The 23704-nt window shown below is 63.9% G+C and overlaps 4 protein-coding genes and 1 long non-coding RNA gene across 6 annotated transcripts; 3 read left to right on the top strand and 2 right to left on the bottom strand.

Annotated features, from left to right (window-relative positions):
- Positions 1 to 1038: 1038 nt before the first annotated feature.
- Positions 1039 to 4658, bottom strand: LOC137845289 (caspase-3-like). Of its 2 annotated transcripts, none has more exons than XM_068662381.1 (4): positions 3676 to 4658; positions 3232 to 3404; positions 1815 to 1944; positions 1039 to 1740 (listed from the first exon to the last, which is right to left on the bottom strand). In XM_068662381.1, the coding sequence occupies exons 1-4, from the start codon at positions 3899 to 3901 to the stop codon at positions 1424 to 1426; spliced, it is 846 nt and encodes a 281-aa protein (XP_068518482.1). In that variant the 5' UTR covers positions 3902 to 4658; the 3' UTR covers positions 1039 to 1423. The 2 variants fall into 2 exon arrangements, with proteins under 2 accessions (XP_068518482.1, XP_068518483.1); XM_068662382.1 differs by having other exon boundaries at positions 1366 to 1696.
- LOC137845291 (uncharacterized) lies at positions 1951 to 3704 on the top strand. Its single transcript, XR_011090163.1, has 2 exons — positions 1951 to 2470; positions 2707 to 3704. It is a non-coding gene; the product is annotated as an uncharacterized lncRNA (long non-coding RNA).
- Positions 4659 to 4807: 149 nt separating the features above from the next.
- RETSAT (retinol saturase) lies at positions 4808 to 11746 on the bottom strand. The gene is made up of 11 exons (XM_068662369.1): positions 11509 to 11746; positions 10699 to 10881; positions 9826 to 10067; positions 9189 to 9390; positions 8377 to 8574; positions 8156 to 8275; positions 7373 to 7511; positions 7081 to 7190; positions 6593 to 6759; positions 6174 to 6333; positions 4808 to 5895 (listed from the first exon to the last, which is right to left on the bottom strand). Exons 1-11 carry the CDS (start codon positions 11675 to 11677, stop codon positions 5744 to 5746), a joined length of 1842 nt encoding a protein of 613 aa, XP_068518470.1. The 5' UTR covers positions 11678 to 11746; the 3' UTR covers positions 4808 to 5743.
- Positions 11747 to 11978: 232 nt separating this feature from the next.
- Positions 11979 to 18488, top strand: ELMOD3 (ELMO domain containing 3). The gene is made up of 11 exons (XM_068662338.1): positions 11979 to 12054; positions 12830 to 12898; positions 12976 to 13027; positions 13228 to 13290; positions 13403 to 13491; positions 13758 to 13881; positions 14421 to 14543; positions 15403 to 15533; positions 16225 to 16301; positions 16456 to 16583; positions 17454 to 18488. The coding sequence occupies exons 2-11, from the start codon at positions 12833 to 12835 to the stop codon at positions 17663 to 17665; spliced, it is 1065 nt and encodes a 354-aa protein (XP_068518439.1). The 5' UTR covers positions 11979 to 12054; positions 12830 to 12832; the 3' UTR covers positions 17666 to 18488.
- Positions 18489 to 20146: 1658 nt separating this feature from the next.
- On the top strand, positions 20147 to 21603 carry ADRA2B (adrenoceptor alpha 2B). The gene has a single exon (XM_068662288.1). It carries the CDS (start codon positions 20291 to 20293, stop codon positions 21461 to 21463), a length of 1173 nt encoding a protein of 390 aa, XP_068518389.1. The 5' UTR covers positions 20147 to 20290; the 3' UTR covers positions 21464 to 21603.
- The last annotated feature ends 2101 nt before the right edge of the window (positions 21604 to 23704 follow it).

Genomic DNA, 23704 nt, shown 5'->3' with positions numbered 1-23704 from the left:
CTTTCCCCTTTCTTCCACTTTTTCTGTGAAAGGTGAAAATCCGCCCTGCTACGCTCGCCTCCGGCTTGGCCGACCCCGCAGTGTGTGCAAGGGTCAGGCTGGAGGAAAAGGGAGGGCTGCTTTTTTTTGCCTTTATTTTTTTCCCCCCACTTGACCACATGGCTGAGAGAATTAAAGAAAAGGGTGAAAGCAGGAAATTAAAATAAAAATTCTGTTTGGTCGCATGGTGGGCTGTCAGGCGGAGTGCCCTCCTGAGCCTTACTAGGAGGAGATCAGTGCTGTTCTGCTGGGCGTCCTCAGGGTGATGTCCCAAAGAAATAAGGATTATGCTCCTCTAACAACTCCTCAACCCCCTCGCTCAGTTCCAGCCTGATTTGGGGTTGCCATAAGGGCCTCAAAACTATTTTGTTCCTACAGGTAGAGGGAAGCAGCAACCCAGCAGGTCCCTCGAGGTGGGGCGGTGATGTGGGGACCCAGGTGAGTGCTGAGCGTGGGGTTGCGTCGGGGCAGCAGCACCGCACGCCCACGGAGGTCTCAAAGTCCAGGAAAGGGCAAAACACTCAGCGAAACACAAATTATCTGTGAGCTGGGCAGGGCTCTGTTTACTGGAGCCCAGTTATGCGGGGCTAAGCTGAGAAATACCGATACAGCCAGGTTTTCTGTGAGAGGCCCTCGGGTGGAGGCGGCACGGAGTTAACGAGTTAAGGTGTGAGCACAAACCTGCTCAGCCCTGGGGCACGGGTGGGGGCATCCCCTGCCTGCTGTAGGGCCTCAGACACCCCGGGGCGTGCAGGAGGAGCAGGCTGAGCGAACACCTCGGTCCCATGGGGGTCCCAGCCCACCCCGTGTGCATCCCGTGGAACAGGAGGCTTGCAAAGAGCCAGTTCTTGCTTGTGAACCGAGCCCTGCTTTGAGCAAAGCTCCCAAACCCACACCCCGACCCCCATCCCAAGTTAACCCGCCAGCCTGCAAGTCCCGCTGAGCACCCTCCTCATTTTCTAAAGCCTTAAACAAGAAGCAGCCTCATGAACAAACAGCTCGAGCTGGGGGTGATCTTTACACCACAGCAGCAGTGTTTCCATTGTGGGTAGGGCAGGTAAACATCAGAGGAAAAGCCTCTGTAAGGAAAAGGCCCATGTCCCATGGCCTGTGCGGGTTCACTGAGATAAGATTATGTTCACGATGCCGGAGCTGTTCCATGGAAGAGGATCGGGGGCTGAGCAGGTCCGAGAGCCCTGCTGGGGCTGGGGGCTGCCATCACGGGCTTCATTCGGGCGGCTCTGCTCTCAGACCCACATGGGAAGGATCTGCCCCAGATCTTCCTGGTGCTGCTCCCCCAGGCAGTTCTGGCACACCCCAGGTCACCTTCTCTGAGGGGTTTTCTGCTGGTTTTCCCACAACTTCTCCTTTTTTCTCCACCCCACTACATAGCCTGGGACTTCTTGCAACCAGGCTGCCGCTCTTCCTCCTCCGGCCCTCCTGGCAGAGCAGGGCAGGGAAGGAGCCGGCGGCTCTCAGACGTGGCCGAGAAGGGGAAGACCTCCCACGGCAGGTTGGTGACGAAGCAGGGCATCTGCTTGCAGCCCTCGAAGGTGCCCCGGGCCTGGAAGCGCAGGGCCACGTCCCCGTTGAGCCGGGTGGCCAGGCGGCTGAGGGCCAGGCCCCGCTCCTCCCCGTCCAGCGCCCTGAGCAGCGCCTGCAGGAAGCTGGATCCCGAGGGGTTCAGGAAGGCTCCGTAGCCTGCAGAGGAAGGGGAGATGCGTTGGACCGGGCCGCGTTTCCTCCAGGTTTTGGCTCATGAAGCGTTTCCTTACCTGGGCTGCAGGCGAACATGACGGCGGTGTTGGGAGGGATGCGGAGGTACTCCGAGAAGCTGCACGGCTCCGGCTGCCCGCTGTCAGTCTCCAAAAACACCCCCTGGTCCAGCGCGCCCCCCCGGCAGGCCTGCGGGCAGAGCCACGGCTGTTGGCTTCCCCTGCTCTGCTCCCAGAGAGCTTCTGGGGTCTTTGGGGGGCCCCCTTCGGACCTGCAGCACCCCCAGGAGAAGCCTGCACCCCATCCGCTCCCCAGGCCCCACGTGGCTCCTCTCCAGGCTCTTCCCTTCCCGTCCATCCAGCCCCAAGCTCAGCTTTTCTGAGCCTCCCTTCCTCATGAGCTGTGCTGCCTCCTCTCTTCCCTACGTGAGCCTGGTTCCCTTTGGGGCTCCAGGAAAACACCTGGAGCCCCCCAAGTCTGCTCAGAAAGCGCCGGCAGACTCCCCCCGGGGTGCAACGTTTTGTGTGTGGTCACTAGTTCTGAGTGGTTCTCGTTGCTTTCTCCCAGGGATGGGATTTTGGGAAGGCTGGAGGAGGACCAGCACCACCGAGTTCGCCCTGAGGACCCATCACAGCCCCTTGTGCACCAAAACCCCAGTGGTAAATCCCCGCGTGGCCCCCGGAGCTGCCCACAAAGGAGCTGCACTGAACGAGAGGTGGGTGAAGGCCACCGGGAGTCACAGCGGTGCCAAGGGGACCAGCAGGGCCCTGTGGTGTCAGCCTGAAGGGAGGACAGCCCTTGGGTGAGGTGTCAGCGTGGGCCCACACCGGTCCCTGGTTTTGCTGGCTTGGCTGTTGGAGACGTCCTTGGTCGTCACCATGCCCTGCACGGTGGCTGAGCCCTTTGTTCAGAAGGAAGCGAGTGACGTGAGTAATCTCCACTTGCTTTCAGGTGAAGATTTCTGCGTATTTGCATATTTGAACAGCAGAGCTGGTATCAATCGAGGTTGTAGGTTGCCAGACTGTTTGTTTGCTCAGGGAGCTAGCCTAATCCTCCCTGAGCCCATCGGGTGCAGCTCCCAGCACTGTCAGGCCAGGGCGCGCTCCCATTCCCCAGGGGACCGGGTGTGGGGGATTTTCCTCCGCACCGCCAAGCCCCTTCTGGGCTTCTCAGAGCCTCACTGCAGGAGGGGGGCACGGTGATAAAATCTGAAGGCAACTCTTACCGATTTATCCACACCCTGGTGGCGTCTGGGGGGGATAGTGCAGTGAGCAGGGAGACCCCAAAATCAGCATGAAGAACAGAGGGGCGGCGGGTTGTGTGGGGGGAAAGGGCGTGAAGAAGAGACCGAGCTCGCACAGGGGTAGCAAAGCCCACAGTTAAACCAACCACACGCTGACAGCTCGTGCTAGCACCAGTCTAACTCTGCAGAAACTGAGCCAAAAGGGATCGAGTTATCCCCAGCAGCTGCATTACCTGGATAAAGAAGACTTTAGGTCTTTCGGCGAGCACCGGGCAATTCCGCGGTGACAAAATTCGGAAGATCCGGGTCAGCTGAAGCGGCTTGCAGTCAGAGCCGAATACGGCCCCCTCCTCCCCGTGGCTGGAGATGATGCTCACAAAGAATTCCCCGTGCTCGCGGCTGCACTCTGCGGGGGCACAGCCGAACCTCAGCCCCGCCAGCCGTGGCCCAATTTGGGGCTGCAGGGTGCTGGGCACTCCGCTGCCTACCCAAATCTGAGCCGCAAGGTGGGGTGACCCTAAAGGGCCTGGGTCTGGCTCTGGGGAGAGTCCCCAGCTGCCGCTGAGCAGCGACTCGGGCTGTCACAGGGTGCTCAGACCAAGCTGGGCAGAGGCAGAGGTGGGGATTGGGAGCTGGCTGGGCTCTGGGGAGCGTGGTGGTGCTGCGGGGGCGCGTACCTTGCTGGTAAAGGTCTTCCATCTCTTTGGCCGTGCTGTTGTGCATCAGCTTCACCTTGTAGTTGAGCTCTGAGAGTGCCTCCGAAAGCTTCTCCGCTTCCCTCTTGGCTCCCCTCCGGGTCCCGAGCACCACATCGCCGGCACTGCTGCAGAAATCGGTGTTGACGATGATGAGAGCGCGGCTTTGCCTGGGCTGTGCCGCGCTGGGGCATCTCCTCGGGAGCATTAGTGGCCTCTAAACCCCCACGGCTCCAACGGGGAGCTCGGGCTGGAGGCTGAGCCCCGAGTGCTCCTTCGATTCAGCGTCAGCATGGGCTGAAGGAGGAGGGCAAGGCAGGAGCAGCGCCCTGTCACCTGCCAGCTGTCACCTGGGCATGAGTCACTGGGGCAGGAGATGGCCACAGTTTGCCACTGGGCTTGCGGAGCACTGCTCAGCCTGGGGCATGCAGGGAGGGGGAAAAACAAAACAAAACAACAACAAAAAAAGAGTATTTTGGTCCAAGGCGGTCATTGACAAGGGCAGGGGGATGCTCACCCTCACCTCCCTGCATGGGAAGGGGAAGAGAAATGTCTGTGCTGTGGGAACCCCTCCCCTGCTTTTCCCACGTGGAGTTTGCATCTCCCTCATTCCAGTCCCCCCAAATCCATCTGGTTCCTGCTCCCCAGCAGGCTGCTGGAAAACCGTCCCCTCCAGCTCCCTCGTGGCCCCCAGCAGGACTTTAACTGGGGGCTGAAGTCCACGAAGCCGGGCTGCTCAGCTGGCACGGCTCTGGCCAACCCTGCTGGCACGGGGAGGCGTTCGTCAGCTGGGCACCACGTGCTGGGGACACCCCCTTATGGTGCCCCGTTATTTTATTGTCCCCATAAGCAGGCTGTGTTGGTGCAGGGCAGCCCCCAAGGATGGGGTTTGCCCCCCTCCTCAGGAGCACAGCTCTCTCCTTCCCCAGCTTGCCCAGGCTGCTGGGGAGCCCTGAGTGCCCACCAGGCTCATTGCTCTCTGCCACCCAGCTGGGGGGTTTGGAGCGCAGGGATGTTTCTGCTCAGCCCTTTCTGCATCCCCTGGGGGATGCGAGCAGCCCCCTCACGCCACCCTAACCCCAGCCCCGCTGCTCCCACATCACGAGGCACCGAGCACATCACGAGGCTTTTTTATTTGGTCTCGTGCTTCCCTTCCCAGCACCGCGGTGGTAGGAGGGGGCTTTGATCGTGTGCCCAAGCTTCTCCCGGCCCGCAGACAGGCCGGGCTTTTTGCTACTTCTAAAGGAGGGGGGATTTGCACCATCACACGCCTGGTGATGAGCAGCACCCAGGGCTGCAGCATCACCGGACCGAGGGCTGTGGGATCGCAGCGTGCGCCACCACCACAGCAAGGCACGTCGTGGGATGCCCCATAGGGCTGGGGAGCACCGCGTGCCGTGGCTCCTCGGTAACCTTAAATCCAGCTTGAATCAATCCACCTGGGCGTGCAACAACGCCTGCGCTGCTGACCCGCTGAACTCCACGGGCAGCAAGCTGCTGCCAGGCTGCAGGACGAGGGCTGGAGCCAAGAGCAGGCTCCTTCCCGAGGGAGCCTCGGTGAGCCCCCTGTGCCTCCGTTAACACGCAGCGATGGGGCTTGGCCTGGCCTGGGGCGAATTGTCCTCGCTTCGATGCAGCCATCAGCCACCCAGGGACTGACAGCAAGCGGGCCTGATGCTGCCTGGGCAGGTTTGTGCAGGGTGCTGCTGGTGGCAGCTGCTGGGCTCTGCCTCCTGCCGCACCCCATTTTTGGGGAGTGCTGCAACTTTGCCCCTGGCCAACACTGCCCAGGTCAGCTCTTGGTGTCCCCAGTGCTGGGAAAAAAGGATTTGCCCTCAAAAGGGCAGCCGGGATGGGGTGGTGGAAGGAGGCGTGCTCCAGCTGGACGGGACCCGAGGCAAGCCAGCAACAGCTCCCTCCTGGCCTTCCATCCTTCGGAGCTGCATGAGAGGAGGATGCGCTACCTATGCCAAAAGCCACCACTGAGCCGTGGTGCAGGGGTGATTTGCCAAGCTGGGAGGGGAAGAGGGCACTGGTGGGACGCCAGGCCTCAATCTCTCTTCTTGTAGTTGTTGGTGGGGGCCCGCGTGCGCTTCCTCAGCCTTAACACGTCCAGGTAGAGGTTGCGGTTGAGGACGGCACCGGCGCAGAAGAGGGCTCCGTGCAGGGCTCCCATAAAGCCACAGATGGAGACGTCCTGCCCTGGAAGAGAGCAGGAACGGGCTTCATCCTGCCCAGCAGGAACAAACCAGCGCCGGGCAGGGAGTCCATGTCCCGGAGCTGGAAAACACCCGGCCCTTTCCTCCTGCCCTTGGGGCCACGTGGCAGCGATGCGCTTTGGTGCGTGCCAGCAGCTCTTGCAGCACCCCATGGCACGGAGGTGGCTCATCCCTTCGTGCCACTGGGGGACTGAAGATTTCTGTCCTCCTCCCACCCCAATTCCCTGGGGACATCCTCGCTCGAGGACGAGGCTGTGGTACCTGTCAGGTAGAGGTTGGGGACAGCCGTCTGTGGCCGCATGGTGGCTATGGCTTCGGCTTGCATGCGGGCGGTGTCGTGGTCGATGCCGTAGATCTCCCCCCGGGGGCTGGCGATGTAGTGCTGGTTGGTGAGGGGCGACCCCCCAGAGATGTACTCGATCTGCAGGGGACAAGGGCAGGCGCGATGGCAAAGGGGGTCTGGCGCCCCCTGACATGGGGGACGGGCTGGGACGAGGCTCCCTGCAGCCCCTGGGTGGTGTTCGTGGCCAAGTTTGGGCACTGCGTGGTCCCGGAGGGCAGCAGCCAGCCCCCCTGCACCACGTGTAGTCAGGAGGCAGCTGAGCAGGCTGTTGCCACCCAGGACCCAGCAGGGACTCGGGAGAGGAAGCAGAGGACCCGTGAACCCCGTATTTCCTCACCTTGTCCTCAATGTTGGGGTAGAGTTTGAAGACAACCTCCATGACGGCGTCCACAAAGGTCTTCTTCAGGTCCTCGTAAGCATCTCCCCGTTTGGTGACCGGCTTGTCCTTCCACTCCTCAAACCACTCGTATTTGGCAAAGGTCACGATGGCCAGCGTGGATTTACCTGCAGCAGGACAAGGCTGGCGTTTGCCCCCCTCTGCCCCCACTTCACCTCCACCAACCCAGCCCCAAATAATCCCGTGAACGTCTGGGACGTGTCCAGGTAGCTGTGGCCCCACGTCCTCGGAGCCTCTCCTCCCTTTCCCCTCGTCACAGAGCAAGCTCCTGAACAGACCCCTCCCTGAACAAAGCCAACTCGCACCCCCCAGTTTGCAAAACCCCAGGGCATTATTTGGCTGCTTTAGGGCAAACTCCTCATCCGCAGCCGGCAAATGAACCTAATCCAGTGAGAGGTTTCGAGTCGCTGCCCAGCTTCAGCCCGCACCTGGGTGCCTCATCTCCCACGTGGGGTCCTTGGCCGAGGGGCAGGTGACAAAGAGGAAGGGGATGCTCTTGGTGGCCTCGTCTCGGGATGAAGTCAGGTACCGCTTCATTCTGCAGAGAGACGCAGGGGTTGGGGCCGGGGCTGTGCAAGCCTTGCTGCAAACACCTGCCAGAGCCACATCACCGCGCGGCGAGGATCTGCCGAGAGCACTCTGAGCATTTGCTGAGCCACCACCCAGGAATTTATCTCCTTAACGCTCAGCGAAGCGTGTCGGAGGTGGAGGCGCACGTACATTTCATCCAGGTTATTTCCTGGGTAGACGAAGTAGTTCGTGGCTTCCAGCCCCAGCTCTTGGCTTGAGCCCGTAAGACCTACGAAAACGCTGAAACCCGCCTCGCCGTGCTTCACCATGCCAAGCTGGGCCTGGATTGCTGCGATACGGGGGAAAGAAGTGGAAAATTAGTATTTTCCTGGCTGCTCAGCTACGGGGAAGTGGCGGCTTCTCCTTTCCTAGAGGAAGCCCCTCTCAAATCTGCGTCGCTCCCCTTGGTTGTGTCGGCTTGCAAAACTGATGTCCTCCAGTCCCCAGGGGCAGGAGGGCAGCTGGCAGCTGTACAGACGGCAGCAGAGCCGTCGTGTCACGTTGGGGAGGTTTTAGGGTAACCTTGGCATGAGCTTTCGGTGCATTTAACTACTTTTTGTGACTCAGCCGTGCTCCCGCTCTGCAAACACTGAACGCTTGTTCAATATCATTGTCCAGAAAGCTCCCACCGAGACAGCAGGGAATTTGGTGGCAGCGCTGAGCTCAACTTGGAGCAGAGTTTCACCAGTCCTGAGCACTGTGTCACGTTTTTTGCAGCAAGCAGCAGTGCCAGCTCCGGCAAGCCAATTTGACTTGATTAAGCCCCTGCAAAGGGATTTGGGCTTGCCGCTGGGTTTTGCTGGTACTAGCAATTCCTCTAGCAAAGAATTACAAAGCTGATGTGGATGCTGTGGCTGAGAGGGGATTCCTGCGCTAATCCCAATCAAACCCAGCTCTCGTCCCCCCCGCGGGGCTGCTCCCGTCGCGTTTTACCAGGCAGAGCCCGCGCCTCCGCCGGCAGGAGCTGTTCGTAGGTGTTAAATAACCCAGCGTCCGAAATGATGGTGGGAGCGAAGATCTCCACCAGTTCCTGCCCCTTCTTGACGGTCACGCCTGGAGGGGAGAGGCGAGGAGGGGAGGAAGGCTCCGGTTAAAGGCACGGGGGGGGGAAGCCGTGTCCCCCCCATCCCGTCCGGCCCCGTCCCATCGCTCACCGCAGGCTTTGCCCTGGGAATCCAGCAGGATGCTCTGCACCGGCGCCCTGCCCAGCACGTTGCCCCCAGCCCTCTGGATGATGGGGATGGTGTGAAAGGCGATTTCCCCGGCCCCCCCTTTGGGGTACCAGGCGCCGCGGAGGTAGTGGTTCACCAGGATGCTGTGCATGGAGAAGCTGGCCTTCGAGGGGAGCACGCCTGGAAAAAGGGCGAGTGCAAGGGGCGTTCTCACCAAATCGGGGGTTTTCTTGGGTTTGCAGCTTTATCCCAAAGGTTTTAGGATGAGGCAAGCGTTGGCTGGCTGCTGAGAGGAAGAGAAGCGAGGGCCCTACGAGGTGCAGGGAGGGTGCTGGAGCCTGGGGCTGGCAGCTCCACATCTCCTGCAAGCCTCCGCCGAGCTCCAGCTGCCCCCGGGGAGCAGGGCAGGAGGGAGCTTGGAGGCAGGAGGAAGGTTCGGGGCAGCAGGAGGGTTCAGCACAGAGGCAAGCAGGAGGTTAGCGCAGGACGGCTGCTCCCTCGCGTGCAGGATTCCTGCTGGGAAGCCAAAGGTTGCGGAGGAAAAGCCGCAGCCCTGGGGACGAAGGTGAGCAGGGGACAGCGGGCAGGGACACGCTGTGACAGCGCTGAGGATGGCACCGAGGGCTCCGGGCGGTCCAGCAGCAGCGACGCGATGCGAAGCCAAGCGCGGGGAGCTGGGATCTGCCCGGCACACATCCAAAAAGCAAAGCAGAGCGGCATTTTGGGCGGGTTGGTTTTGTTCTGGAGGGTCTAACTTCACCCCTGCTGCGTGTCCCAGCCCCGCGGCGCCCTACCATAGGTGGGGAAGATGTAGCTGAGGACGGCGCGGAGCTCGGCGTTGGCGGTGAGGCCGTCGACCACGTCCTTGAGGCTGCGCGAAGCCATCCGGCAGAAGGGGCTGAGCCAGGGCAGCAGCCCCGAGCGGCACAGCAGCCGGGCCAGCGGCAGGGGCAGCAGCTTCAGGATGCCGATGGCATTCATCCCTCTGGTGACGCTCTGCGAGAGAGGGGGGCTGTCACAGCGCGCCCCCGACCCTCCCCGTGCCAGGGGAGGTCGCCAGGGCTGCCAACAACCAGGGGCTGGGCACGGAGTGGGTTTTTCTCCTTTCTTTCACTGCTCGCGCCCCGCTCTGTGCAGGTGCAGGGTGTCCGGAGATGGGTTAAAAGCTCTGTGTGCGACGCAGGGCTTTTGGGGTACAAAATGGAGATTTTGAGGTTTTTCTCCCGAAGCGTTTGGGATGGCGAGGCTCTGCGCGGAGGCAGGTTGTGCAACACCACCGCGCTGCGTGGTTGCCAAAAAGGTGTCCCCAGGGCAGCCCGGGGGAAGAATTTCCTTTCCCTCACGTGAACCCAGAGCAAGGAACCGGAGCCAAAAGCTCCGACCACAGCCCCGTGAGCGGAGGGAATGTGACCGAGCCCGTGCCCCCGGTACCTTCGTGAGCTGCTCGAACTTATCGATGGCAGCTGTTTCTCCGGGGAAGCGCTCCCTCAAGCCGTTGAAGTATTCCTTCTCCCCCGTGAGGACGCGGTGCGCCCTGCTGCGCCTGGGCTCCCCCAGCACCACGGCGTCGTAGGCGGCCGGCATGGGCACCCACTCGAGCTGCCCCTCCGTCAGCTGGTCCACGAGGAAGCGCGTCATGCTGCCCTCGTGCATCTGCCCCACGTAGTGGATGCCTGCAAGAAGCCACGGCGAGGGGGTTGTGGGGGGGATTTGGGGTTTATTCTGTGTATTTTGGGGTTTATTCTCCTCGCACCACATCCCTGTGAAGTTCCCGGCTCCTCCGGGCTCAGCAGGGTGCCCACAGCCTCCCGCTGCTGAGGCAGAGCTCACGTTCAAAAGGAAACCCTCAACGCAGCATTTTTGGCTGATTTTTCAGGAGCTCTGATACACATTGACATAAACTTCCCCTCCTCGCCACGCTGCTGTCAATAATTAATCCTGGGCACGCTGCGGGACGCACGGAGCTCGACTTTGTCTCACTGGAAGCAGCGTGCTGCGGGGACACCCCACACAGGGGGTGCCACAGGGATGTGGCTGTCACAGCCACAGGGCATGTCGCGATAGCAGCGTCGCGACGGCAGCACCGTGCCCATGCCCTCTTTCAGCAGGGGAAATTTTGGGTGAGGGCACATCTACGAGACGCCACCACTCATCCCAGCAAAGCGCTGGGTGCGTGCTGGGGATGACACCGCGATCCCAATTCCCTGCGTGGGGGCAGCGTCCCCGGGTTCCCCCCCAAGGGCTTTGGGTCCTGGGCTGGTTCCCACCCCGTACGAGCATCACCCTCTCCGTGCCCGCACTTACCGGCGTCGAACTCGAAGCCCTTCTCGCTGAAGGTGTGGCAGCAGCCCCCCAGCTTGCCGTGCTGCTCCAGCACCAGCACCCGGCGGCCGGCCTTGGCCAGCAGCACGGCCGCCGCCAGGCCCCCGATGCCGCTGCCGATGACGATGGCATCCAGCCCTGCGGGGACTTTGTCTGCCGAGAAAACTGCGGGAGCGGGGTCCTCAGCAGGGGCTCCCGAAATGGCCATGGGGGGGTGATGCCGCAGGGATGGGGCACTTGAGGGGGGCAAGGGGTGTCCCGGAGATGGGGGTCCCGGGGGTGGGGGTCCCGGGACATCCTGAGGATGGGGCATCTGGGGGATGGGGGTCCCAGGGGCTGGGGGTTCTGCAGCATCCTGGGCACAGGCACCCGGGGGATGGGGGTCCTGGCGAATGGGGGTCCTGGGACATACTGAGGATGGGGTTCCCAGGGCATCCCAGGGACGGGGTGACCGGGAGATGAGGGTCCTGGGACATCCCTGCGACAGGGGTCCTGGGGGATGGGGGTCCTGGGGGATGGGGGTCATGGGGGATGGGGGTTCTGTGACATCCCAGGGATGGGGATCCCAGGGGATGGGGGTCCCGGGGCATCCCAGGAATGGGGCACCCGGCAGATGTGGGTCCCGGTACACCCCAGGGCTGGGGGTCCCGGGGGATGGGGGTCCTGGGACATCCAAGGGACGGGACACCAGGGGAAGGGGTTCCCGGGACACCCCGGGGCTGTGGGTCCGGGGGTCCGGCCTCATCCCGGGACACCCCGGGGGGAGCAGGGGGCCGGGGCTCCGGTCCCTACCTGCCTTCAGCACCGCCCTCCGGGCAGCCTTGTCGGTGACCAGCGGGGCCGGCGGGCGACGGGCGTCAGCGGCGAAGGGGTTGGGGCCGCGGGAGCAGCCCCAGAGGAGCAGGGCGAGGAGGAGGAGGAGGAGGAGGAGGCCGAAGGCGAGCAGCGCGCACGGCCCCATGGCGCAGCCCCCGACTGCCGCGCGCCCCCGCCGCCGGCGCGCCCCCGCCGAGCCACGCCCACACCCGCACAGGCCACGCCCACTCACTCTGCATAACCCCGCCCACTCGCCACCAAGCCCCGCCCACTCCTGGCCCGCGCCCCGCCCACTCCAGCCCCGAGCCCCGCCTCCCCCCCCCATCGCCCCGCCCACTCCATGCTCACCCCCCTCCCTCCCCGCGCGCGCGGTGCATGCCGGGTTCTGTAGTCCCCCGCCCCGCCCCTCCCGCTTCCCTCCCCCCCTTAGCGGACTGCAGCTCCCGGCAGGCAGCGCGGCCGCGCCTGCGCACTGCGCCCCGCCCGAGCTGGCTGCGCCCGGCGGCCCCGCCGCCGCTTCCGGTGGGCGAGGGGGCAGGGGGCGGCGGGGGGCGGGGGGCAGGGGGCTGCCGGGGGGGGCGGGGCAAGGGGCAGGGGGCGGGGCCACGGGGCCGGGCGGGGCTCGGGGGGGCTCGGGGGGACCCCAGGAGGGCATTGGGGGGCACGGGGGGGGCAGTGGGGACCTTGGGGACCCCCTTGGGGCTCCACTGGGGGCCTTGGGGGGCTCCGTGGGGACCCCTGGGGATCATTGGGGACCCCTCTGGGGGGCTCACCGGGGACCCTCCGGGACGCCCCCCCGTGTGGGACCCCCTTAGGGGGTTAATGGGGACCTGGGGGGGGCCCTTTGGGGACCACCCTGGGGGGGGCTCATTGGGGACCACCCTGGGGGGACCCCCTTTGGGTTCATTGGGGACCCTCGGGGACCTCTTTTTGGGGCTCCCTCAGGGGATCCCCTTGGGGGGCTCACTGGGAACCTTGGGAGGCTCAGTGGGGACCCTGGGGACCCCCTTCAGGACCCCCTTGGGGGGCTCATGGGAACCCTCTTGGGGGGAACCCTTTGGGGGGTCCATTGGGGACCTAGGGGGGGGTCATTGGGAACCCCTGGGGACCCCCTTTGGGGGCTCAGTGGGATCCTTGGGGGGCTCAGTGGGGACCTCGGGGACCCCCTTGGGGGGCTCATTGGGGACTCCCTTGGGGGTCCCCCTTGGGAGGCTCATTGGGGACCCCTGGGGGGCTCATTGGGGATCTTTGGGGTCCCCCGCGCCCCCCTCTGACCGGCGCCACCTTCCCCCCGCAGGCCATGAGCGCCCCCCCGGCGCCGCCCGAGGAGCCCCCGCTGTCCCCGCCGGCCCCCGGGGTGTCAGGGGTGAGCGGCGGGGGGCTTGGGGGCGGCGGGGGGCTCGGGGCGGCCCCGCTGAGCGCTGCGTCTCTTTCCCGGCTTAGATCACGGCTCCGACGCAGCCCAGCCTCCTGCAGGCGTTTGGGGGGGGCACCGGTAAGCTGCCCCCCACCCTCCCTGCTTCGTCTGCTCCCTTCCCGTGGTGGAAACCCCGGGGAGCTGCAGAGCCCCCGGGACCCGGCTTGGGCTCTGCCAGGGGCCGGGGGGCTGCGGTGTGGGGTGGGGGGGGCAGGCGGCAGGGAGCCCCCCCCCGGCCCTCCCCACTTCTCACCTCCAGCGCCCGCTTCCCTCGGCAGAGAGCAGCGAGGAGGCGCGGAGAGCGCGGGAGGAATGGGAGGCGCTGGAGGAGATCCAGCCAGGTACCGCTGACCCCAAAAGTGCCTGGGGTGGGTGGGGGGGGGTCGGGCAGGAGCCAGCTCCGGCGCTGATTTCGAGGCCGGGGGGCTGACGCTGCTCCGGGACTCCCTGCAGGGCTGCCGGGGAAGTCCGGTGCCGTGCCCCTCATCTCCTTCAACGAGGCTCTGCAGCACTTCCAGACCGCCGACCTCTCCGCCTGCAGGGTGCGTGCGGGACGCGGCCCCCAGCTCCCCGGCTCCGGCTCCGGGAGGAGGAGAGGGGGCGTGGGGGGGCTGCGGGGCTGCGGGTCCTGCCTCGTCGCCCTGTTCCCCGCCTCGTGCTCTCCCCTCGCCTCCTGCTCCTCTTTCCCTTCTGCTCAGCTCTCTGCGATCCTTTCCCTCCTGCTCTGCCCGCCGCTGTCTCTCCCCCCCCCAACTCCCACGGGACCGCCCCCCCCTCATCATTTTTTTGCCTTTTTTCCTCTCCGCAGAAGAAGATCCAGGCGACGGCGCGCAGGCAGGGTCTGGCCGCTCTGCTTCGCTTCCTCTTCGGCCCCCCACGGCTCCAGCAGCAGCTGCAGGGCGAGCGGGACCTGGCTCTTGCCATGGCTCACTGTGAGTGTCCCCCCTGCCCCCCGTGAGTCCCCCGGTGTCACACCGAGCACCGCTCGGGGGTCCCGGGGCGCAGCACGGTGCGCACACTTATCCCAAAGGATGCCTCCTGTCTCCTTTGCTTCACTCATTTGCACACTCGTGCCTCCTGGCAGGGGGGGGCAGGTGCCCGAGCACACTTGCCCGAGGAGATCCCTTTCCTCCACCTGCGATTTGTGGTGGTTGTGGTTCCCCAGGCGGGGAAAACTTTCCAGCCAGCAATCCATCCCGTGCTGTTTGCGTTATTCAGCCCCTCGGCACTCACACAGCGCACAGCTTTGTGTTTCGGCACCTCCCGGGCTGTTTTTAATCCCTCCAGGGTTTAAAAACAGCAGGGTGAGCGCAGCAGGGATGCTCCTTGTTCCCCTCAGCTGTTCCCTGCTGCGGGATCTCGTTCCCAGCCGGCCTCCGGTGTCCCCCTGCCGCTGGGGGTGGCTCCTGTCCCGCGCGGCGGTGACAGCAGAGGGGTGCCCGGTGTCACCGAGGGGAATCCTCTCTGCCAGGTGGCCTGGATGACAGCGAGGCGGTGCACATGAGGATCCTGCAGACCATCTACAAGAAGCTGACCTGCTCCCGGCTGGGCTGCCCGCGCTACGGCGCGCACTGGGAGGAGCTCGGCTTCCAAGGTACGGCACGGGGGGGGGGGGACACCCGGGGCAAACCTGAGCGAGGAGGGGTCTCGGGAGCTCCTTCCCTCTGCCTGCCTGCAGTCGCTGCCCCTGCTGTGGTTTTGCAGCGGGTTTTTGGCAGTTTCTGCCCCTGCCAGGTGTCACAGGCAGGGCTGCGCCTGGACGAGCTGCCCAGCACGCTGCAGCCTGCGTCCAGCTGGAGGGGACAGAGGTAGCTGCTGTCACCGCTTTGCTGGGGCCGTTAATGCCCTTCATTAGCGAGCGATCTCTGCGGCTAATGAGGCGTCCCCGGAGGGCTGGTTTGTCAGCCAAGCCCTGCTCAGGGCTCTGTCACCCAGGGCGCGTCGCGGGTTGCTTTCAGCCTCCGCTGCGTGCTGAAAACAGCGTGATTAAAGCTGCCTCTGTCTTCTCAAGTGTGGCTTCACCGGGGTTTTCGGTCTGGTTGACTTGAGTTAAATAGGCCAGCATTTAATGAAGCTTAAAGCCCGTGGGAGAAGGTGAACGGCTCCCTCTGCTCTTTACCATCGAGTACACAACTGGTTTTAATCCCCCTCTGATTTAGTTTAGCAGCTTCAGCCAAGTTTGCCCCGGGGTGGGTAGTGCTTGAAGACCAAAAATTCCTGGAGATACTGAGGGAATCAGCATGAGGGGAGGAGAGAAATGCTTGTGATGCCCACATCAAAGGGGTACGGCACGATTCAGCGCCTGTTAGACGGGGGAATTCCCAGGAAACTCCCCCGGGATGTGGTCGCTGAGGTTCCTCTGCTCTCCAAGTGCCAGGGCTGTGGCCAGGAGTAGGCAGCCCAGGACGAAGGGGGGCTGACAGCAGCCTCGATTCACCCTCCTCGTTTTCCAGGTGCGGATCCGGGCACCGACCTGCGAGGCACGGGGATGCTGGGCCTGATGCAAATGCTGCACTTCGTCATGGACGCGCAGACGCTGCCTCTGGCTCGGCAGATTTTCAGGCTGTCCCACCACGAAACACAGGCACGTCCTCCCCCCTTCTTTGCTCACCCTCTGCCGTGGTATTTACCTCTCTCTTTCTAAAGCTCAGGGAAAGGTAAGCACGGAAACCTTCCTGTCTTCACAGCTAGGGCCTGATTTTGTGCCGCGCCTCTTTGCTTGGTGGTGGGGTCTGTGGGGCCACTTGTGGCAGGGCTTTGCAGCTCCACCAGGGATTTCCCCACCAGCCAGAGCAGCTCTGCTGGCTGCTTAGTCCTCCTCGTGCTGCTCGGGTGAGGCAGGTGGTCCCCAGAGAGCTGAGGGGTTGTGGTTTTTGTTGGTTTTTTTTTGCTGGGAAGAAGATTTTAGAGAGCAGAGCTTCCCTGGCGGGGCTCAGGGGTCCAGAGGGCTGGCACGGACCAGACCGAACGCCTGACCCCGCGTGGTGTTGCCAGGAGCACGGTTGGGACAGGGAGGGTGAGCAGAGCCAACATCCCTTTGGGGCAGTCTTGGCTGCTTTTAAGTTCAAGCCTGGCTGGATCCACGGCATCCACCTGAGCCTGCATCCATAACTTCAATGTCCTGATACGTGAATCCGTTGCCTGCAGCCATCACCGCGTGGCTTTGGGGCCGTGCAGCCGCAGCACCAAGGGGCTGGTGGTGTCGAGGCACCTCTGGGTGCTGGAAGGGAGGACGCCCGTCCGGCGGAGCCGCCGTAACGCCGATTCTCTTGCAGAATTTCCCCTTCTGCATCATGTCCGTGAACATCACCCGCATCGTCCTGCAGGCCCTGAGGGAGGAATGCCTCTCCAGGTGAGGACTGAGCCCCGCAGCCGGGCTGTGCTGCGCCCTCCTGCCCTCGGAGCTGCCGCACGGGGGCTGCCCAGGAGGAGAAGCGAGGAGAAGCGGCTCGGCTGGGTCCCTGTGGTGGCGGCTCTGCCGGCTGAGCCCCCCTGTCCCCGGTCAGGGAGTGCAACCGCAGGCAGCAGGTGATCGCCGTGCTGAACGACGTGTACGCAGCCGCGTTTCTGCAGCTCTACCGGGTCTGGAAGTCGCAGCACAAGACCATTGCTGACTCCGGCTTCCTCCTGAAGGGTGCGTTTCCCCACGCTTCGCCCTCCTCTCCCAGCCAGGAAGGTGACCCAAGGTGCAGGGACCAAGCCTGGTGTGCCCTGGTGCTCTCTGCTCTTCTGGGAGCACCACGTCCTGCTGGGACAGCCTCAGTGGGGTGCGGTGCCCCAGCCCTTCATCTCCACGCAGAGCTTTTTCAACAAGGGGTGCTGTTATCTTAGCACCCTGTGGTTTTTTTTTTCCTTACCTTTGGAGTCTCAAATCTGACAGGCAAGCGCCCGCCGCTTTTGGAGGGACGCCGTGTCGTGGTGCCTCGGGGTGGCAAATCACACCGGCGGGGTGACCAAACGGGGACATTCTCGCCCCAATTCCTGCAGGCTCGCTGACGTAGCGCGGCACTGGGTTGCATAAGTGCTGTTTGTGGTGTCGCCGTGTAAGCGGGGCGGCCGCTGCCGTGCTTTTCGCAGCAAGCACCGCATTAAGCAGCAGGGATGTTTACTCCGGGGGAGACGGCCCTGATGGAAGCAGAGCTGCTGGGATGTGCTGTGCTAATGGCTCTCTTAATTCACAGTCCTCCTCATGTGGCCAGGAGTGGGCTTGGTCCTGCCCCCTGGCAGCTCTGGGCTTCCCCTTCAGTGGGGTCGGTGGGGGGTGCTGGGGCTGTGGTGCTGAGCTCCGCTGGGGGGTGGCGAGGAGCTTTTTGTGCTCTCAGCCTTTTGTGAGCAAAACAACCGTGCCTTTCCCAGAGGGGATAGTGGCGATACGCTGGGACACGAGAAATAGTCTGTAAATATTTGAGTGAATGCCTTACCCTGGGAGCGTGCATCCCACGCTATCCCTGCCACCATCCAGCCCTTGCTGTCTGGTTGCATGCTTTTTCTTTGACCTTTCCAGAACTGGAGTTATCCGCCAAAAAGAAACCAAAGCAGCTCCTGAAATCCTTCGAAGCCTACGTGAGCAGAAGCCCCGTGGCAGACGGCATCCAGCGACTGTCCCCTCCCTCCGGCAGCAGCTCCATCAGCGCCGGCCGGGCTGGCGAGGAGATAAACTTCACGGGTGTCTGCGACCTGCAGGTTGAGCTGGAAGGGGAGCCCCGGCTGGTCTGAAACCCGCGGCAGGGAGCCCTGCTCGTGGCACTGATACCAGGGAGTGCCCGGTGCTGCTCAGGGGGCTTGGAAGGGGCTTGCCCCAAAGTGGCAGGCGCAGAGCGATGCCTCTGGGCAGGAGGTGCCGAGAGCCGTGGTGGGAGAAGCGGCTGGGACCCGGCTTCGGGCACTCGGCCAGCTGGGGCACCGTGGAGCGTAGATTTAGCCCTAGCCCCCCCCAAGAAAGGGTGGCCGTGTCCCTCCCCTGCGGTTTGGCGGCAGGAGCAAACTGCAGGCTTGGACCCTTTCAAGGTAGAATTAGTCAGGTTGGTGCTTGGGCTTGGTGACCTTGAAGGTTTTTTCCAACCTAGGTGGTTCTAAAGCTGGCATCATGGGAGGAAACCGGGTGGGTTTTGTTAGCCACCGGCCTTGGGCTGGGTTTCACATCTGCCCGGCTGCCGGGGATGCGCGGTGCTGTTTGTCTTTACCCCCAGCAGGAAGAATCGTGCTGCTCGGGGCAGACCCACGGCTGGAGCTGGAGCACACCAGGAGGGCTCAGACCTGGCTGGAAACACACCTGGGAGCCCTCCCCTCTTGCAGGGCTCCCCACTCGCTGCTCCAGAGCACGTGGGAGGGCTTGAAACCCGGAGTTTGGGGCCAAACGCCCTCATTTCACACCAGTAGTGCTCCAAGAGCCATGACCACGGCCACGTTGCTGTGCCTGGGGCTGTGGGTTTGAACACAAGCCTGGTGTTTGGGGAGCCCTCCTCAATTCTCTGTAGGAGTTACTGTGTGTACCAAAATAAGGCATTAAAAGGAAAAAATAAACTTGTCTTGGCGTTCAGAGGCTTCCCGACGTGGGCTTGGTGGTTTCCGTGGCTGGGCTGGGGGCGAGGTGGTCGCGAGGAGCAGGATGGGGCCAGGAGAGGAACCAGGGCCTGACGCTGCCCCCAGCGAGGCGGTGCTGGGAGCCCCATCCAGCCCCGGTCTGCAGAGAGGTGACTTCTCTGTGCCCACCTCTTTGTTTCAGGAAAACCTCATTTAAGAGGGAAAAAGGGTTTTTGCCTGCAGGTGCCGGAGCTGCATCCAGCTTTGGGTTGGGGAGTGGGCCTGAGGCTCTGCCCCATTGTGCCTCGGTTTCTCCCTTAATAAAACCCAAATTTCAGTGATGGCTGTGGGTGAAGGATGGGGCTGTGCTGGGGCTAAGCCCCTGCAGCATCCCTGGGGGGTGAGGAGGAAAACAGGGTCGGGTCGGTGTCCCCACCAGGGGGACAAGGACAGGTCCCCAGCATGGGCACACTGCTGTTGGACGGGGCACGGAGGTGAGCTTGGAGCAGCAACGGCTGCAGCGTGCCTTAGAAATGCTCCAAAAGCATCTTCAGCCCTCGAAAAAAAGGGAAAAAAGCCCCAAAAGCGCGGAGCTGGAGATAAAAGTGTCTTTTAACAAACGAGATCGAGGAGCTGGAGAGACAAAGGTGCTTTATGGCGCCCGGCGGCTGCCTCATTGATTGCCCCGTCTGAAACAGCGCACAGGGACAAAAAAACAACAGGGAAACCTGCACACACCCTCAGCACAAGTGCCAGAGCCCAGGCAGCCTTTCTTTTTCTCATAAAATAATAAAGAAATGGGGCAGGAAGAGCGGGGCATGGAGCTGGGCACCACCGCTCTGCTGCTCTTCCTCCCAGTCTGAGATTTCTCTCACGGGTTTTAATGGGGCCACAAATCCCAGTGGGATTTGTGTGTCTGGTTTTGGCATCGGTGCCTCGAAACCTGGGCAAGGTCGGGTCCTGAGTGCATTGAAACTGTGGCAAAAAGGGGCAATTCCAGGAATTTCTGCTGTCAGTTTTTGGAGCTGCTTGGGTGCCCCATCCAAACCCCTCAGGGACGGAGCCGGCAGGGAGATCAGGGGGAAAGATTTGGGGCCAAAGTCCCAAACTGGGGGGTGGCTGCGGAGTGGCTGGGACTGGGGGAGTTCATCCAGCCCTGGGGGGCATGGGCAGTGAGGATGGGTCGGGGGGGACCCCAAAAGGAAGGGATGGGACATGGGTGCTGCTGCACGATGCAGTTCCTATGGGGACGGTGACAGTGCTGGGGGGCTGACAGGGGTGCTGGGGGGGGCTCGGGGGCTCACAGTGGGGAAGGGACGCGGGTACTGGGGAGGGACGAGGGTCCGGGTGGGACGTGGGTGCTGGGGAGGGAACACAAGTACTGGGGGGGATGCAGGCACCGGAGGGGGGGGACACCATCCTGGGGGGGTGACACGATCCGGGGGGGGTGCGGGTTGGAGCCCGGCGCATCCCCCGGCTCCTCCGCGTGTCCCCGGTGCCGCCCGGGTCCGCCCCGGGGGCGGGGGCGTCTCAGAGCCCTCCCGCGCCCGATCAAAACCCCGCGGAGGCGGCGCCCGGCGGCGCAGAGCCCGGTGGCACCGGCACCGGCAGGAGGGGACCGGCACCGGCACCGGGTCGGGGACGGGCAGGGGGCGGGCAGGGGGCGGGCAGCCCAGCAGCAGCAGCAGCAGGATGGCGAGAGGGACCCCCGACCCCCAACCCACCCCATCCTCATCCTCCCGCCCCGTCCCCCGCGTCCCGGGGGGCCGCTGAGTGCCGCTGGCCGGATCCCGGCTCCGTGCCCCCCCGGCCCCCGCCATGGAGAGCCCCGAGGGGGGGTACTCGGTGCAGGCCACCGCTGCCATCGCGGCCGCTATCACCTTCCTGGTGCTCTTCACCATCACGGGCAACGTGCTGGTGATCATGGCCGTGCTGACGAGCCGCTCGCTGCGGGCACCCCAAAACCTCTTCTTGGTCTCGCTGGCGGCCGCCGACATCCTGGTGGCCACGCTCATCATCCCCTTCTCGCTGGCCAACGAGCTGCTGGGCTACTGGTACTTCCAGAAGACGTGGTGCGAGATCTACCTGGCCTTGGACGTGCTCTTCTGCACCTCGTCCATCGTGCACCTCTGCGCCATCAGCCTGGACCGCTACTGGTCCGTCAGCCGCGCCATCGAGTACAACGCCAAGCGGACGCCGCGCCGCATCAAGTGCAGCATCCTCATCGTCTGGACCATCGCCGCCGTCATCTCCCTGCCGCCCCTGGTCTACAAGGGCGAGAAGAAGGCGGCGCCGGGCGGGCGGCCGCAGTGCAAGCTCAACGAGGAGGCCTGGTACATCCTCTCCTCCAGCATCGGCTCCTTCTTCGCCCCCTGCCTCATCATGATCCTCGTCTACCTGCGCATCTACCTGATCGCCAAGCGCCGCCACCGCCGTGGCCAGAGCCCCCCCGCCGCCCCCAGCCCCCCGGGTTCGGCGCCCCCAAACGCCGCCCCCACCGCCGATGGGGACACCCGGGGACCCCATCCCCTGCCGGCAGACAGGACCTCGCTGCTCAGCCCCGAGGAGCCGTCGGCAGCAGCGGTGGTGACAGCGGGGGCCGGCCGGGGCTCCGGGGGGTCCCCACGGCCCGCGGGGCGCCCCAGGGACACGTTGGCCACAGGGACGGGGCGGGTGGTGCTGGCGCCCACGCTGAGCCCCGGCCCTTGGCGGAGGAAGGCGCAGGCGAACCGGGAGAAGCGCTTCACCTTCGTGCTGGCCGTCGTCATCGGCGTCTTCGTCCTCTGCTGGTTCCCCTTCTTCTTCCTCTACAGCCTGGGCGCCGTCTGCCCGCGGCGCTGCAAGGTGCCCGAGGGCGTCTTCCAGTTCTTCTTCTGGATCGGCTACTGCAACAGCTCCCTCAACCCCGTCATCTACACCGTCTTCAACCAGGACTTCCGCAAGGCTTTCCGCCGCATCCTCTGCCGCCGCGGCGCCCGGACGGCGTGGTGAGGGGCTCGCCCCCGCCCGGAGGCACTGCGCCTCGCCCCCCCCCAGCCCCCCGACGCTACGACGGGTTCGTGCCGCGGTTTTCGGGGAGCTTTGCTCTTCCTTCCACCCCTCTCACCTTTGCTGTCTCTGCCGGTCCTGGTGGCCGTCCCCTTGGGGGACCCAGCTCACACGGGGGCTCCTCATTTTCCCCTTTTCCCACTTGTTTTCCCCTTTTCCCCCTCATTTTCCCTTTTTCCTCCTCGTTTTCCCTTTTTCCTTATCGTTTCTCCCTTTCCCCCCCCGCTTTTCCTCCCCAGGCAGCAGGCTCTCGGCTGGCAGCGCCTGCCCGCCCGCTGCCTCGTCTCGCTGCCAAATTTGCCGCGGGAAACCCAGTCCCACGGGGCTGGGGGCACGTGCCACCCGTGCCACATATCCCCTGTCCCCGAGCCCGGTGGCATCTCCCCAGCTGTGCTGGGGTACTCGGCAAGCAGACCCCGGCCCGAGAACGGCAATGGGGGGGGTCAGGGATTTTTCTCCCCACCCTACACACGGTGCCCCCAGGAAATCAGCTTTTCCCCCTGTTTTTTGGGTGTCCCAGCCGAGCCCCCCGAGTCCTGGGGGCCGCTGCCTTTTAACAATAAAAGATATTTTGTAATAAGAAAAAAAAAAATCACTTCCTTCTCAATGCCGTGGAGGGGACATGGGGGCACAGCCCAGCTGGAGCAGCCACCTCGCCCTGTGCCCCTGCTGGGTTGGGGGGCCCTGGAACCACCCCCCCATGGTGCAAGGGCAGCGCTCGGGGCTGAGTTCCTCCCGTGGCCATGGGTCGCCTGCTCGGGAGGAATGTTTGCAGGGTGAGCGGGAACAAAATGTTTGGACGGGGTCGGTTATTTATGGCAGCGCACGGGGAAAATAAATAATAATTAGAAAAACACCCCCCAACCCCCCCGCCCCAAAGAATAAATCCCTGCAGCTGCCTCCCGCAGGGCCCGACCCCGAGGATGTTGAACCGGACGGGGGTGGGAGGCAGCGCCGGGGGACGGGGACAAAGCCCTGTGCTGGCCGCTTGCAACGGTGCCATGTGAAATGATGAGGGGGGGATTCTCAGCTGTCTGATATAGGGCTGTGCTGCCTGGCCCGGGAACAGGGGGTCCCCTGGAGGGGGTTTCGTGAGCTGTGCCCATGGGGTGGGGGTCACAGTGGTGTGATGTGACCCATGTTGGTGTGACCCACACTGCTCTATCGTGACCCACAGGGCTGTATCGGGACCCACAGTGCTGTATGGTGGTGTGGTGTGCCCCATGCTGGTGTAATGTGGCTCGGGATGGTGTGTCACACCCCACACCATGCCCCACACCGGTATCATGACCCATACCATTGTATCGTGCCTCCCGACAGTGTGTTGTGACCCACACCAGTGTATCGCAACTCATGGTGGTGTATCACGACCCACACTGGTGTACGATGACCCACGGTGGTGGAGCATCACCCCCACCACTGTACTGCAGCCCCCGCCAGCATGTCATGACCCCACTGGTGTATCGTGACTCCTGGTGGCACGCGGTGCCCCACAGCGCTGTATCGTGACTCACGCTGCTGTGCTGACTCACGACGGCGCACGGTGACCCACACCAGTGTACGGTGGTGACCCACACCGGTGTATCGCGACCCACGCCACTGCATCGTGACTCACAGTGGTGCACGGTGCCCCGCAGTGGGGCATGGGGACCCCCACCACCGCATGGGGACCCTCCCCAGTGCTTGGTGCCCCCCAGTGCTGCAGGATCCCCCCCCAGATCCTTATACCAGAGTCCTGTGCCTCACACCGCTGCCTCCTTACCCACATATTCCCAGGCCCCCCACCCCATCCATGCCCCCATCCCACCCCGTGCCCCCCCCCACAACCAGCCCAGGGAGAAGCAGCGAACGTGGGGCTGCACATGCCGAGCCCAGCCCCAGGGGACAGGGCTGGGGACAGCTCGCCCCTGCGGTGGCGGAGCGGTGCTGGCCCCCCGCCACCTCCCCGTCCCAGCAGGGACATCGCCTCCGGCCACCCTGAAAACGGGTTGAGCTTTTTTTGGAAGCCCTTTCCCAGCCCGGACACTTCCCCCCCTCCTCCACAACCAAGCCAGAAGAGGCCGGCGGCCGTTGGCCTGACCTGGCGCGCTGGGACAGTGCTGGGGTGACAGCGGCGCGGGAGAGGGCGTGCGACCGGGGCCGCTGCGCACGCTGAGACCCTGGCCCCCAGCCAGCCCTAGCCCC

The sequence above is a fragment of the Anas acuta genome, chromosome 27, assembly GCF_963932015.1.
Source record: "Anas acuta chromosome 27, bAnaAcu1.1, whole genome shotgun sequence".
Lineage (NCBI taxonomy): Eukaryota > Metazoa > Chordata > Aves > Anseriformes > Anatidae > Anas > Anas acuta.
This window is presented reverse-complemented; position numbering and strand designations above follow the sequence as displayed.